The 14,587-nt window shown below is 38.1% G+C and overlaps 1 protein-coding gene across 2 annotated transcripts in view; it reads left to right on the top strand.

Moving 5' to 3' along the window:
- The window catches only part of LOC306756481 (growth factor receptor-bound protein 10-like), a 63,941-nt gene extending 50,942 nt beyond the window's left edge, over positions 1–12,999 (top strand). For both annotated transcript variants that reach the window (XM_079241215.1, XM_079241216.1), the window contains exons 6-17: positions 1,183–1,339; positions 5,208–5,323; positions 5,708–5,782; positions 7,321–7,458; positions 7,643–7,753; positions 7,909–8,007; positions 8,148–8,225; positions 8,553–8,669; positions 8,816–8,882; positions 8,991–9,078; positions 9,195–9,288; positions 9,437–12,999. In XM_079241215.1, the coding sequence (XP_079097341.1) occupies positions 1,183–1,339; positions 5,208–5,323; positions 5,708–5,782; positions 7,321–7,458; positions 7,643–7,753; positions 7,909–8,007; positions 8,148–8,225; positions 8,553–8,669; positions 8,816–8,882; positions 8,991–9,078; positions 9,195–9,288; positions 9,437–9,583 (1,287 nt within the window). In that variant the 3' untranslated portion in view covers positions 9,584–12,999. The remainder of the gene's footprint in view (positions 1–1,182; positions 1,340–5,207; positions 5,324–5,707; positions 5,783–7,320; positions 7,459–7,642; positions 7,754–7,908; positions 8,008–8,147; positions 8,226–8,552; positions 8,670–8,815; positions 8,883–8,990; positions 9,079–9,194; positions 9,289–9,436) is intronic.
- The last annotated feature ends 1,588 nt before the right edge of the window (positions 13,000–14,587 follow it).

Genomic DNA, 14,587 nt, shown 5'->3' on the forward strand with positions numbered 1-14,587 from the left:
TTTCTGCTTGAAATGTTGTTTGTTTTTGATTGTTTGATAAGAAGCGAGCCTCAGGCCTGGATTGGGCAAACTGCAGACCCGCTATAGGCTGGGTCTTTGCTGGGGGGGAGAACAGAATTTCTTTGTGATGATATATTATAGGAAAAGCATGCATACATTACATGTGAAGGCTTACGAGACTAGATTCCTGTGGAGGCTCACAGGGCTGGATTCCTCTGTAGGTTAAGTAGGCTGCTCTAGTTTTCTGTGGGCCATTTGATATGTGTATTCTGTAAATGTCAATGCATAACATTCCTTCTTAAAGAAAAAAAATAAATACTTTGTGAAAGCAATATTAGAACAAGTTACCTCGATTGTGGTTGGCTTCTACATCATGTGAACATTGATATACTGGAAGTGTGAATGAAATAGTAACTTTTCCACAAATGATGTTATATTTTCAGCACTTAGCCGAATACATTATTGCTATTCAACGTATACATAACATTAAAGTATGAATTTGTATCAATATTATTATTGGTATAAAAAAAGAAAACCATGTGTTATGCTTAAATTTGAGGAGAAATACAGTATCAGTTACACAAGAAACTATTCCAGTTTACAAAGTTGTGCTCAAAGTTGTAGTCCATGTTCAGGTCTTACCTCTCGCTTAACTCTCACCGTGTGTGTGTATACCCACTTAAACTTTGTATTGACAAGAAAAGATGCTTGTCGTACACCCCAGTATATTTGCTGCCATATTACGCCACAAGTTGCCATAAAAGACACTCGTCTGTGATTTCTAACACCACAATTACTACATGGTCTTGGAGGTCGGTTCTTTTCTATTGTGTCTTATAATGACAGGCTTTGTTTATGCTACAGTTCATGGGGTTCTATATCATAAGTAGTTCAGCAGTGTTTTTAGAAAATTGCTGACTTCACCTCCATAAACTAAGTTAAGTTTAAATTAAATGCTATTTAAAGTTATAGCATTGTATCATTAAAAAATTGTGAATAAACTGCTATTATATTTTGTTTTTAAGCTTTAAAACTGGAAAAAGTTAATTAAATATTGAAATACTTTTTTTTTTTTTTTTCTGGGTCTTTTTCTTTCTTTTTTTTTTTTTTTTTTTAAGCTGCTGAACAACCTTCACATAATCTTTGTGCCCTCCAACTAAATCATCGGTTATCTCCTCACAGATTGTGAAGATCTTCAGCGAGGACGGAATGGGTAAGGTTGTCGAGATCCCAGCTGACATGACGGCCAGGGACCTTTGCCAACTCCTGGTGTACAAAAGCCATTGTGTGGATGACAACAGTTGGGCACTTGTTGAACACCACCCACTGTTAGGACTAGGTAAGAGGCAGAACACCACCACCCCGTCCCCCGGCCCCCAAAAATACCGTTCAATCAGGCATAAAAGCACCCATCACCACACACAAACAGAGCCTCACATAAGCATTTTCCCAGTCAAAAAGTCAGGCTGTTGGGTGGGCCAAGATATGCAATATAATCACTCAGATACACAGGTGCACTCTCATGTATGCTTGCATGTATACTTGCACACTTGGGTAGGCTGTATAGACGCATATTCTCACGGAGGCATGGACTCAAGCCTGAGTGCACAGGCGTATTATATAGCGTAAGCATGCACAGAGCCATAATGTCCATGATCTAATCAAGAGCACAGTGTCTGTGCGAAAGCTTGGTATAGTAGAGAGCGGAGTTATTTGAGCGCTGACAGGTCAATTATGTTCAGATGATTATTAAAGCTCACAGATGCGCTTGAAGAATTTTTTTTTCAGAGCTTTCAGAAATGTTTGGATCCCAGGTCATCAATTAAACATATAAACTGATCGGGTTTTCAGTCTGAGCTTTCGGGTTTGTTTTTTTTTTGTTGTTTTTTTTAACATTTCAGAGCAGATTTTTTTTCGTCGTTACAGATTTACAAATGAACAAGTATGGTTGCTGACTTGATATATTTATTTTTGGGATGCCAAACTGAAGGATAACTAGTTTACATAGTATTCAGCATGGGTTGTTCCAGGACTTGTTTTTTTTTTTTTTTTTTTTTTTTTTTTTTTTTTTAAGCTGATTCTACAAAGAAACTACAAGATGGGCTCAGATTGGTTGCTAGCATACTAGGAGCTGCGGCTTGAGAGGATGATAATTGATGGTTATGGCTCAGGATCTGCAGCAGTGTACCTGATGAGCTCTATAGCAAAACCTTTCTCGACTTTCTCCTCTCGGTGTCAGAGTTGGTGTAACGCTGCAGGTCCCGTGCTGTAAATAATGTGCCACAGAGGTGGCGATTGAAGAGTTTAAAAGCCTTTCTGTGACATTACAGATTCCTTTAGTTTTGCAATGGAGCCTGAAAAGAGACTCACTCAGCACACAGGACTTGACCTCCTGACTAATGGTGTGTCAAAGTAATGACAGCTAAACGCTCAAAAATGACATGGTGTTCCACGTGAGGCACAAAGTTTAATGGAATGGATACAATTTTAATTACCTTGTCGTTAGTAATGACAGCTGAAAACTGACATGTGTTTTACGTTTTCTATGAAATAGAAAATAAAGATTAAAAGATTGTGTGAGGAGCTGGAACTTCGTGTCAGAATGATTTTATGTTAGACTCTACTTTTAGAAAGTTGCGGCCAACTGAACGTTGGAAAAAAAAACAAAAAAAAAAAACTAAACAACCAACCTCCCCCTGAGGAGAGGGCGATTATAAAGCACTTATGGAAGACAAGTTGAGCCCCAAGCTCTGTGCTCATGTCTGCACGGTTAAACAGATGTCGGATGGAAGTGTTGTCTTTTTCTACTCAGCCCTGATTCTGGCGGTGGAACGTGCTGCATACAGAACCGTGGTGCTCAACGTTTTCATTTTTGCTGCTTGGACTGACAAGTCGCATCAGAGTGTTTTTACTTAACATTTATTTATTTCCTTTGCAGGCTGTTTTTCTGTCAAGTAAGGAAACATTTAGGAAATATATTGCTATGCACAGAAGAGCTCCCAAAGCTCTGATCTAATATTTCACCATCCATCGTGATCTGCTTTTCGCATCACCACTGCCAACTCAGTGCTATCAAATACAGCTAGTTTTCTTTGCCTTGAATGACATCATTTTTTGGCTCAGTTAGTCTCTTCTAATACGGCTCTTCTTGTATTCTGGAGCACCTCAGTTGGCAGCTGTAACATTTTTTCATCTAGATTAACAGCCTGTCATATTCAGCATTTAAACCTTTCAGTAAATGACAAGATGTAGCATTAGGTTTAGTTTTTCCTGGAAATAAAAATGTTTTACATTTTCCATAACAGACAAATAAATATATCTACATGCCACATGTGATTCAGATGAACAGAAATATGTAAATAGTATAATTTAAATACCTTCTAAAGGCTTTTTTTTTTTTTTTTAAATCTCTTTGCCCACATTGATAAAAGTAAATTTTAAGCACTGATTTGGCTCATTTCAAATTCATGATCTTTTGCAAACGCTAAAAGCCCTTTAATTATTATTCGCCATTAATATTCATTGTCCCACCAGAATGTGAAAATGTGATTGTTGAAAATGTAATTGTGGAACTGTTCTAAGGGTAGATGAGATATTTAAAGAAATCTAAAACCCATTTTTGTTGTTAATTTCCAGCAGTCAGGTACACTTTTACTTCCATGGAGTTTGTAAGGTTCCTGCTTGTGCATTTGTGTGCTTCTTTGTGTGTGTGTGTGTATGTATACGTTGGCTGTATGTACATGCAGATGAGGCTAGATGAGAGTAGAAGAACAATGCTGTGTTTGAACAGAGGGGCTTATTCCCGTACGATGCAGCCCACTGCTGGTACACTGCTGAATGGGATGAAATGGCCCTTTGGGATAAGTAATGTTGACCTCTGCTTGTCACTTCAAAAAGGTTAACAACTCCGTGAGAGTGAGTTAGAGCAGCTGGGGTGAGTCATGGCCGCAAATACGACTGACTCATCAGACAGGATGGTAAAACGGAAAGAGAAAGATGAGTCGTGATGAGGTGCGGAGCGAGGAGAGGGGACTCATGAAATGAGAAATAACATTAAGTAGAGGTGTAATGTTAGAATTCACTAAAGTTTCCATTTCAAATTAGATGTGATGTGTTGTTTGTTCTAACATTAAATGTATTGTGAATGTAATGATATCTTTAGTTGAGGGCACTGGCAGAACTGAGACCACTTTTGGTCATTATAAGGTCTCACTTTGACCTGGACAGCAGGCTGGGACAATATGCATGTGTCCTGATTCGATTCAGATTTTTTGAGTGCCAATTTGGTTTAAATAGTGATCCTTACAATTCTTTAATATTGCGGATTTTTTTAGATTAAAAACAAAAAAAAAAGTATAAAACTTATTCTTTGCATGTAATTTTTCTTAATTTCAAATAGTAAAAGTAACACGGTAGCCAGATCATCATTCTGCTGCTATAATGCCAAAGAAAACAAGTAAAAAGATCAATGAAAACAATAAAAATGACACAAATTTCACCATATATTATTTTTATTTATTTGAAAAAAAGCGATTTTAAAATTGATTTGATTTTCCCATCATCACTTTTCATTGTTTCCAAATCACATTTAAAGGCGTTGGCCTGAACATGAGCTGTCACTGCTGCTTTAATGAGCCCAATCAGTCTGCAAATCCAGATCCAGGGAGCCAGCAGAGTAAATAAAAAGAAATCCATGATAATTTTGGGGCATTTTTTGACTCCTTCACACACTCTTTTGAAACCATTGTTGCCCGAAGGTTTGTGTGGTGTAGTTAAATGCGTGGTGACATCGTTCATATGTTTTGTCCTTAAAGTTTGTGTCACTGTGTGACACGAGTGTTTAGCTTTTAAACAGGAACAAATGAGGCACTGATGGCAAGAAAATGTGACTTGATTTGCATCGAGACTCGCTGCTGGCGTGGCTTTTAAGTAAATAAAAAGCTTGGAAGAGATGGCGAAATGCTTTCTCCTTTCAGTTTCAGTATGCTTTTTCTGTCTAAACTCCTGAGAAACGCTGATGACTATCACTTTCTGTAAATATGTACAGTCATTAAAAACTCTGTGGTACTGACAATGACTGTGTGTACAGTGTGTGTGTTACACCACATAAATTTTTACCTTGGTCTTGGTCTGATTTTCACTTTTTCATGACATTATTCTAAAGTTTTTATTATTCTAAAGTACTTCATTTGTTGGTTTCCTCTCAGAGCGATGTCTAGAAGATCACGAGCTGGTGGTTCAAGTCCAGGCGTCCATGAACAGCGACAGCAGATTCCTCTTCAGGAAGAACTATGCCAAATATGAATTCTTCAGAAACCCCTTGGTAATTGCTTTTACTCAGATGAAACTTAATGTGCTGTGTCATTCCTGATGCCTTCTTGTTGACAGATGTTATTTGTGTCGTTGCGTGTAATTTTTTTTTGGGGGGGGGGCGAAATATGGTATATTATATATAGTATATCTAGACCTAGCATAATTTGTCCATTTTAATAGAAAAAGACAAAGTTTTAACGATATAGATTTGTTTAAAAATTGCAACATGTGACAGGCGTGTGTCTTGACAGTGTCTTTCCTTCCTTGTGTTGTTGTGTAATACTATGACAGCCCTCAGTACTAATGACGTCTGTTTCTGTCATAGTGTTCCTGCCCTGTAATTATTGTCAAAGTCTCTGATTTTCTGTCTCCCTCCACTTTCGTGCTCCACCAGACGTTTTTCCCAGAGCACATGGTTGCTTGGTGCCAGGAAACCAATCATATTATTCCACCATCTCAGCTCCTCCAGGTACACACTGCATGCACTCTTCGCCCTGTGTGTGTCTTTGATCATCACTCCTCCTCCTGACGCGCACGCAGTTTAATTTGCCTCAGAGTCAGCACCTGCTACATACTGTACAATCAAACAGGCATACCTCACCCCTGACCCTTAGACAGTGCGTCTCGTCAGGGCCGGCTGTAATAACTACTGTTGATCCGCTGTTAACACATGACCGTCTGGGTACACACACCGCAGGCCCAGCACCTGTGATGGATGGAAGCAGGCCATCTGATGCAGAACATATAGTTCCTCAATCGTCTTAAGTATGTTTAGAAGGTTTCGATTCACAGACGTGTCACATCTGCTTTCACGCGCCTCCTCACACACCGTTTCTTGGGATTTTAAGGAGCTATGGCATTAATGGATAGAGGTTTATAATGGAGTCTGGCTCTCTCTTTGTCTCATGTAATGGGGCTGACAGAGGCAGAGCCACAAGTGGAATCCTTCCCTTCACCCTCACCACTCAGGGAAAGCTTTTAACACCACTGCTGATGGTAAAGATGTAGTGCTCGGCAAAGAGTGCGAATGGGGTTAGCTGGAGTCGCGTCAGGAATTCCCGGTGTTTGACTTGTTCTAAACACGAGAACTTTGTACTCAATTAGAGCGCCGTCCAAACTGAAGCGCTCGCTGAACCGAGCTCGTCCAGGTGTTTGCAATATTCCACATTACGCAAGAAGCGTGTGTCAACTTAAAAGCAAAGCGCCCAAATAAAGCTGCTTGAAAAATCGTCGCGTGTGAACGCAGGTTCTGCAAATGTTGGAAAATGTATGAGGCCCATCGAGACATTTTTCCAAAACACTGAGGAACATGTGCTTCAGATATTTAGAGGACTTCTGGAACCGTTTGCCTTTCAGCCACAAACCGCAACTTCAGATCAGCTTTATTAACTTAACCTGCCACTTCTTGTTGTGATATTTTTGAAAAACACAGAAACTACAAACTCCAAATACTTGAGACACCCGCAAAGCAATTACAGGCTTTAAGGATTCCCAAAAGGAATGTTCTGTATGTTTGTACAGTATGTACATCTAACATAGATTTCCTTTTTTGTCTCTGAGTCTATAATTACAAGGCTGGACCAGAATATACACTTCATACATTTTCATCTAGAAGTTACCCTGTTTAGGAAATCCCAACACCATTTCAGTCTTTTTTTTTTTTTCTTTCTTTTTTTTTTTTTTTTTTTTTTTTTTACACAGAAGCACCATGTTGGGTTTTATCTTTGCTACTGTGGTAGATTGTAGCTCAGCTGTCTGTCTCATACTGATGCAGAAACTCAGATTACACTCTGTTCTTTGACAAAAAGCAGTTTCCTCCTTGCTTTAAAGCATCTGCAGATGGTGTCTGCTTCAGCTTTGAGTATCCGGCTGAGACAGCGGCAAAGAGCTTACAGGCTTCAGATGTAATCCAGCATCGTCCTCCTGAGGCAAAAGGCCTTTTTATAAAGGACAGCATGAGCAAATACGTTCAAAATTAATTTGCCCTTCCTGCTTCCTCTTTTCCAGAACTTCCTTGCAACAAACACCTGTCCAGAAATCCAGGGTTATCTGTACATGAAGGATGTGGGAAGGAAGTCATGGAAGAAGGTTTACATGTTCCTGCGCCGCTCGGGACTCTACTGTTCGACAAAAGGAAACTCAAAGGTTAGTGGATTTTTTCGTTGTGGGGAGACAGCTTACTCCAGTTTCATTAGCTTTTACCTTCAAAGAATCCCCGTTATTTATGGTGGTCTCTGAGCACACGTCTGTCTGTAAACCCTCAGGCGTTTTTTTTTTGTTTTTTTTTTGGCCTTTCATGTTTTGACTTATTAATTATTTCTGCCAACAGGAGCCCAGACATTTGCAGCTACTAGCAGACCTAGAGGACAGCAACGTCTTTACCGTTATCACAGGCAAAAAGCAACACGGGGCTCCCACAGACTACGAGTTCTGTATCAAAGTGAGTCTCAGCAGTGATGAAACGGATTAGGTGTCACAATGAAATAACTCTTTAATGATACTTTCATTTGCCTTTTATGTTATTACTGTCAGTAGAGCTGGTGAGAATTAAAGAAGCATGCTATAAAATGATCCGTGGCCTTTTCTGATTGGCAGCCCAACAAAGCCAGAGGGGAGATGAAGGAGTTGAGGATGCTGTGTGCAGAGGATGAGCAGAGCAGGACATGTTGGATGACGGCTTTTCGACTCTTTAAGGTAACAGGAGCGTCTTACATGTTGTCACTCAGTTTTAATGTTTGTGTATTTTGTCCACACTGCAGCTCACACATCTCGTATCGGTCCTACTAAACTTAGCTCTAGCATTAGTTTAACTTGTGCACCTTTTGTCTCCACAGTATGGGATTATATTGTACCAGAATTATAAGATTCCTCAGCAAAGGAAGGCCTTGCTCTCACACTTTTCAGGTCCTGTGGTAAGTTTCCTTTATTAGCAAAAAATGAAGTTTACATTGAGGTCCTGTTTCAACATTGTTTTGCAAACACACCGTGCAGCTGTACAGCTGAATGAACTGCCTTTGTGTGTGTGTGTGTGTGTGTGTGTGTGTGTGTGTGTGTGTGTGTGTGTGTGTGTGTGTGTGTGTGTGTGTGTGTGTGTGTGTGTGTGTGTGTGTGTGTGTGTGTGTGTGTGTGTGTGTGTGTGTGTGTGTGTGTGTGTGTGTGTGTGTTCATAGCAGCGCTGTGAACTTGTTTCCACTTTCCTGTTCAGATTCTGACTGTTGTGTGTTTCTGCATCCTCTTAGAGGAGTGTATCAGAGAACTCCCTTGTGGCAATGGATTTCTCAGGGAGAATAGGCAGGGTGATTGACAACCCTGTCGAAGCTCAGAGCGCTGCCATGGAGGAGGGACATGTGTGGAGGGTAAGTCGCTGTCAGGCCTGCTGGGAAGTCAGATTCCTAATAATCCTAAATGCAGCTGTTGAGAAATGTGTTTTATTCTGCTCTGTGACATGATCACATCATGAGCTGATCTCCAGTGTGCTGTCTCTGTGTGGTATCTCTTTCAGAAGAGGACTCAACGAATGAATGTGTTGGGTTCCCACAGTCCACTACATCATTCTTCATTAAGCTCAGGTAAATGGGTTGATTTGGGTCTGGTCGCAGACTTTTCACTACAATTCTAAATCTTTTTGTTTTATTTTCCGAAATTTATCTTCACTCGACTTTCTGTTTTTTCTGCAGTCATCCACATAGCTCAGCTGTGGTTCTATGGCAAGATAACCAGAGAGGAATCCCATCGCATTATTCACCAGCAGGGACAAGTCGATGGGTAAGAGAGTTGAAGTAGTTGTTATGTTGAAGGAAAAATATTGTCTTTGCATTTGTTTCTTTTGTTTTTTTTTATCACTCTGATTTTGTTTTTTTGTGTTTTGTTTTGCTGTGTAGGTTGTTTTTGCTGAGAGTGAGTCAGAGTAACCCCAAGGCGTTTGTGCTCACATTGTGCCATCACCAGAAAATCAAACATTTCCAGATACTACCGGTGAGCATTTTTTAGTATTTATTAATGTTTTTCTGTCTAGGGAGTTAGCACACTTAGGAAAAAACAAACAAACAAACAAAAAAAACTTTTATTAGGCAATTTGATGTTTTTCTAACTTTCTTGTCCCATTTTGGCCTGGCGCCGCCAGTGTGAAGAAGATGGCCAAGTCTTCTTCAGCCTTGATGACGGCGTAACCAAATTCACAGACCTGATTCAGCTGGTGGAGTTCTATCAGCTCAACAGAGGAGTTCTGCCTTGTAAACTCAAACACCCGTGCACTGTCGTGGCCTTATGACATCATCTGATCATCTGACCCCATGACCCTTGACCTGACTCTGCCTAAACCGAACAAAACAAAGAGAATCTCTCCGTTGGTTGGTTCTTTTTGTTTGTATCTTTCTAAGAAGCTGGTGAATAGACTGATGTTCTGTTGTTGTCATTTTATATTGTTGTGAGTCTGCTGGAGACCGCTGACTGCTTGGATTTCTTGCGATTTATGTGGAGGTGTGACGAGTCAGATCCACAGTTTGCTCCTGAGGTTCCTTGCTTAAGAAAAACGTAGATAAAGACAATGAACACTGCCATTTGTGTCAACGCTTCTTCCACAAGCTTGCTGAAAATATTCATCAATAAGCACGGGAACCCATGGTTTTATCCCACAGCTCAAGTACAGACTGTGTTTCCCTTCAACAGGACAATCAGCAGGACACTTTAAGCTTTTGTGTGGACCATTCTTTTCCCTTTCAACAAACTATAGTCTCATTAAAGCTTTTTATCAAGCGTCTTCAAAGAATTTCATGGTGCAAAACATCTCCACTGGAGTGTGCTTAACTCTGAGGGTGCTACTGCCCTCTAGTGTCACAGATGTGCATCGGCATGTACGACATCATGGGCGACATTCGGAGGCGCTGGAAAGTCTTGATTTAAATCTTTTTCAAGCTTTTATGCACTCAAAGTATTTTTTTTTGGGGGGGGATACAAAATTTACACTTCTCACACAGGGTCCCATTTCTTTATCACTCATTGGTTGCAGTTAAAATATTCTTCCACAGTATCCTCTTTAATTTAGTTTCAAGTCCACTTTTTACACCTTGGATATTTGCAGTGTTTTAATCTTTTCCATAAGATACAACAAGGTTATTCTGTACTCCATCTTCTTAAACTATTTGCCTGGCAACCTCCATAAAAGCAGCTATGCTTTCTTGATTCTTGGTGTCAGTCAGGGTAAAACAACAAGCTACAAAGCTAAAATAGCTCTAACAAGTCAGACAGCTTTGGTGATTGTAATATGGAAAATTACATTCAGGTAGAGTTAAATAAGTTGACAAGAGCAGCTGTGTGCAGAGATTTCATCCATTTTGTTTTGCTGCATGCAAATGGACAATCCTGCCACTTTAAGAAGCTTAAGTTTTCATTGGAGAGCCACCAGTTTGATTCTTTATGTGTGATATTCCTGGTTCCTGCACTGGGAAGGACCACTAACATTTCCTTAAAGAGTTTTACTGAAACAGCTGTTGCTCATAGGAAACGCAAGTGTGTGTGTTTGTCAAACAAACGGCTGTAGATTGTGTGAGGAACAGTAGTCCTGGGCTTTGGCATTCTCTTCCCATATGTTGCACAGATTGCCTCCAACTCATCTGATGTCTGTCAAGCATGCATGAGTCTCATAACATGGTTTAGTGTGCTCTCAAATTAGATTCTGTGAATTACATTCCATACAGTGTGGCCTTCTTTTTTTTTTTTTTTTTTTCTTTCTTTCTTTTCTACCAGGAAGCACTTATAAGCAAACAATATCTAGTCATCTTCAGTAATCTGGAAGTATTGTCCACAGAAAGGCTGCTGGTTTAATGTTGATGATCATTGCTTGAACATAAGTTTATAAAGATGATGGTGTTTGAATTACTGATGCATCTCCTGATCCTGATCCTCTTGTTACAGCCTGCAGTTTCAAGATACTTGAGGACTTGTTTTTGTATCCAGTTTTGATCCCCTTAAGCTACGTCTTTTCATTAGAACTTTTAGTGACAGTAATAAGTTTTGTCCCCAAACGCTGCAGTCATCAGGAAGGTCAATCCAAAAAAAAATAAATAAATAAATAAATAAGTGTGTTATCAAAATGCGCTCTGTGTTTGGAAGCAAAAGTATGGTGTCATTGCAGCAGTTGAGAGGGAAGCTGTGATGAAACTAAACAGAAAAAGGACTCTGGGAAGATGTGATTAAGTACTGTTGGATTGTTTTGTGGTTTTTTTTTTTTTTTTTTAAAGTTTTTCTCTCTTTTTTTTATTTTCTCTAACCCATGTTTGTCAGTTCACACAAGCCACTGCCAGTGTTCAGAGTAACCTGCTGTGAAATGTCTCACCATAAATAGCAGTTGTTTAAATTTGTTTGTTTTTCTTTTGTACACCTGACATTTCTTTAACTTTTCTTTTTTTCTTTTTTTTTTTTAATCCAAGGCTTGGTGGTTGCCTTGTTACGCTGAACAGCCAGCAGATCATTAGAAACTCTGTATTAGTGTGCATCAACGGCCGTCTTTTATTAACCAGCAGGTTTTCAAAAACATCTGAGATGCAGAATAGCAACACTATATTGACTCTCCGTACAAGCTCACCATTATTTATCTGAGATGCAATGACATGTTTGTTTTTTTTTTTGTTTTTTTTTTGTTTTTTTAAGTCATGCAGCAAAATGTATTTATTTATCTGGATGTGACTGATTACTTGAAAATTATAGATTTCTTTTATCAGCGCTGTTATGTACTGTCATTACCATAAAAAAATCATTGTGACTATTATAATTGTAATGACAAAGCCTATATTGATGTTATTTTTTGAACATCAAAATGATTTTATTGACACTTGTTCTGAAGTGATGTTTAAAGCACACTGACATCAGTAGTGTTAACTTTGTCATTCCTTTAGATGACAAGTGGAATGTTGTCAAATTGAAAACAAAAAGTACCTGAATTTCCCAAAGCATATGTCACTAAATAGACATGATTTGTGTTGTAAAAGAAAACAAATCCCCTTATAATCAGTGTTTTAATTTCCTTATTGGTAAAATTGTCATGTGCAATCTATGAGAACCACTGAGTGTCCTACTAGAAGAGCAGAATCAACTCGAAAACAAACTGAGCCAAAACCAAACTGAAACCTGACTTGAAGCTTAAATAGCTCATGAATCTGCATTTCTAAGTAAAAACTATTCTATTAGGACTCTATTCTATTAGGGGAATCACTGTAGAACGAAAAACTGCAATTCGGCTAGTTTGGACAGACTCCTACATGAATATGCACATATAGCTGCGAAAGAAAACAAAACATTAACAAGGAAAGCAAGGAGTCTTAGTCTGCTGTAATAAAGTTAAATTAAACCCTTAAGAGAATAGAACTATTCCAACCCATATTTACTGAAAAGTCTATTTTTCCTAATAATTGCTGTTTTGCCTTGATTTTAAAAGAAAACAATGGATTTAAAGCAACAAATATTTTGGGAATCTGGCAAAAAAAATTCTTTAAAAAATCATTAATTAATCACCCTGCCTTTAAGACAGAATTATAGAGATGTAGCTATAGAATGAAAAATGAGAACATTTATACAGTATAAATTGTATAATGCTTAGAATAGAGTTAAATAAAACGCACCACCCAACACACTCAGTTAAACATTTAAGCGATTACCATTGTCTGAATGACTTACCTTAAATCTGCAGTACGGAAGTCATAATTTAACTATATATACATATATATATATATATTATATATATATATATATATATATATATATATATATATATATATATATATATATATATATATACACACACACAAAAAACATAACGTTAAACAGGAATGATAAACAAATGAGTTTGCATGAGTGTGTGTCTACAGATTAAGTGTGGTGGAATACCGTCACTGATAGTTTCCATGTGGATATTTGGATAAATTTTTTTGTTTTATAACATTGCATGGGTTATTTTACAACTGCTGAAAGCTGTTTATGTCTTAAGCTACTGAGACATGACATGTGGATGCTAGCTGTTTTCTCATGAGACTCAGTCTTGCTTTATGCACTCATCCTCAGACTCCCAACATTCATTTTATGTGACTGCTGTGTTTTCACACAGGGAATAAATCTGATCAATGGTTATAATAGTAATCAAGGTATTTTTAACATTTGCTTATTGCAGAAAATGCATTTAATCAATACACATAGACAATGGAACTTGGTGTTTGGAAATACACATTTTACAATTAAAAGAAATGAATGTAACCAGGGTTCTCGGGGCTAAAATTGAGCAAGTTTTAAAACTACTGGTCCATTAGAGATCAGCAAACAAGGGGTTTTAGTCTTTTGTTAATTAAAGTCTTTTCTTATTATTTGCATCACCCATTTGTTAGTTGTGATTACTTGAAAATATACTTGCTGAAAATTAAATAGTATAAATAAAAAATAATTTAAAAAAAAAAAAAAAGAATAATTCAGTGATTCAGTCACCATCACGTGACCTACAATATTCAACCTCAGGTAACACATACAGTCTGAACAGTTCATCTAATCTCACTCATTTAGTCACATTAGAGTTGTGTCATGTTTATAATTCAGGCAAGCAGACACTCAAACACACAAATTCTGTTTGTGTGATGTGAAGCACAGTCTCTGTTTTGGTGGCCAGTTAACTTGTAACCTCAAACGGTGCCTCTGATGACCCTGTCTCCACTGCTCAAACCAGGCTTATAACATGTGGACTGGATGACAAAGCTAAAGCTACACTCGGCAGTTCAGTTCGTATTTGATAGACAAAGGAAATCTATTGGACCTGGCTGAAAGTGGTGGGAATGAATGCTTGTCTTTTCAGCTGCAGTATCTGTACTTTTAGAGCTCAAAGTGAATTGGCCCTGATTCTGCAAAAATAATTAATCTGTTATCCTCTGATTCTTGTGCATTTTCATAACATTGTCACAATGCAAAACACAGTGGTTGTACAAATGAGTAAAAAATAAAGCATATCTATCTATGATCACTTATGTATTTCAGGGAATGCAAAAGAAAAAGATACAAAAGAAAACAGTAACTTCTCTTTTTTGTAAGAGAGAGCTCACGTATTCATAATGTGCTTTGCTTCGACCTGTAAATAGTTGGATGGCTTATAAGTCTTAATTGTAACCTTTTCAGGTATTTTTGTACAAATAAGGGACTGATATATTCTGTTTTATTGTTATTAGAATAAACCATTAATACATTGATATAAAAAGCTATAATTTGTCTGTCTTTATGGAGGAAGGCTTTCTTTGTTACCTAA

The sequence above is a fragment of the Telmatherina bonti genome (genome assembly GCF_933228915.1).
Source record: "Telmatherina bonti genome assembly, chromosome: 5".
NCBI lineage: Eukaryota > Metazoa > Chordata > Actinopteri > Atheriniformes > Telmatherinidae > Telmatherina > Telmatherina bonti.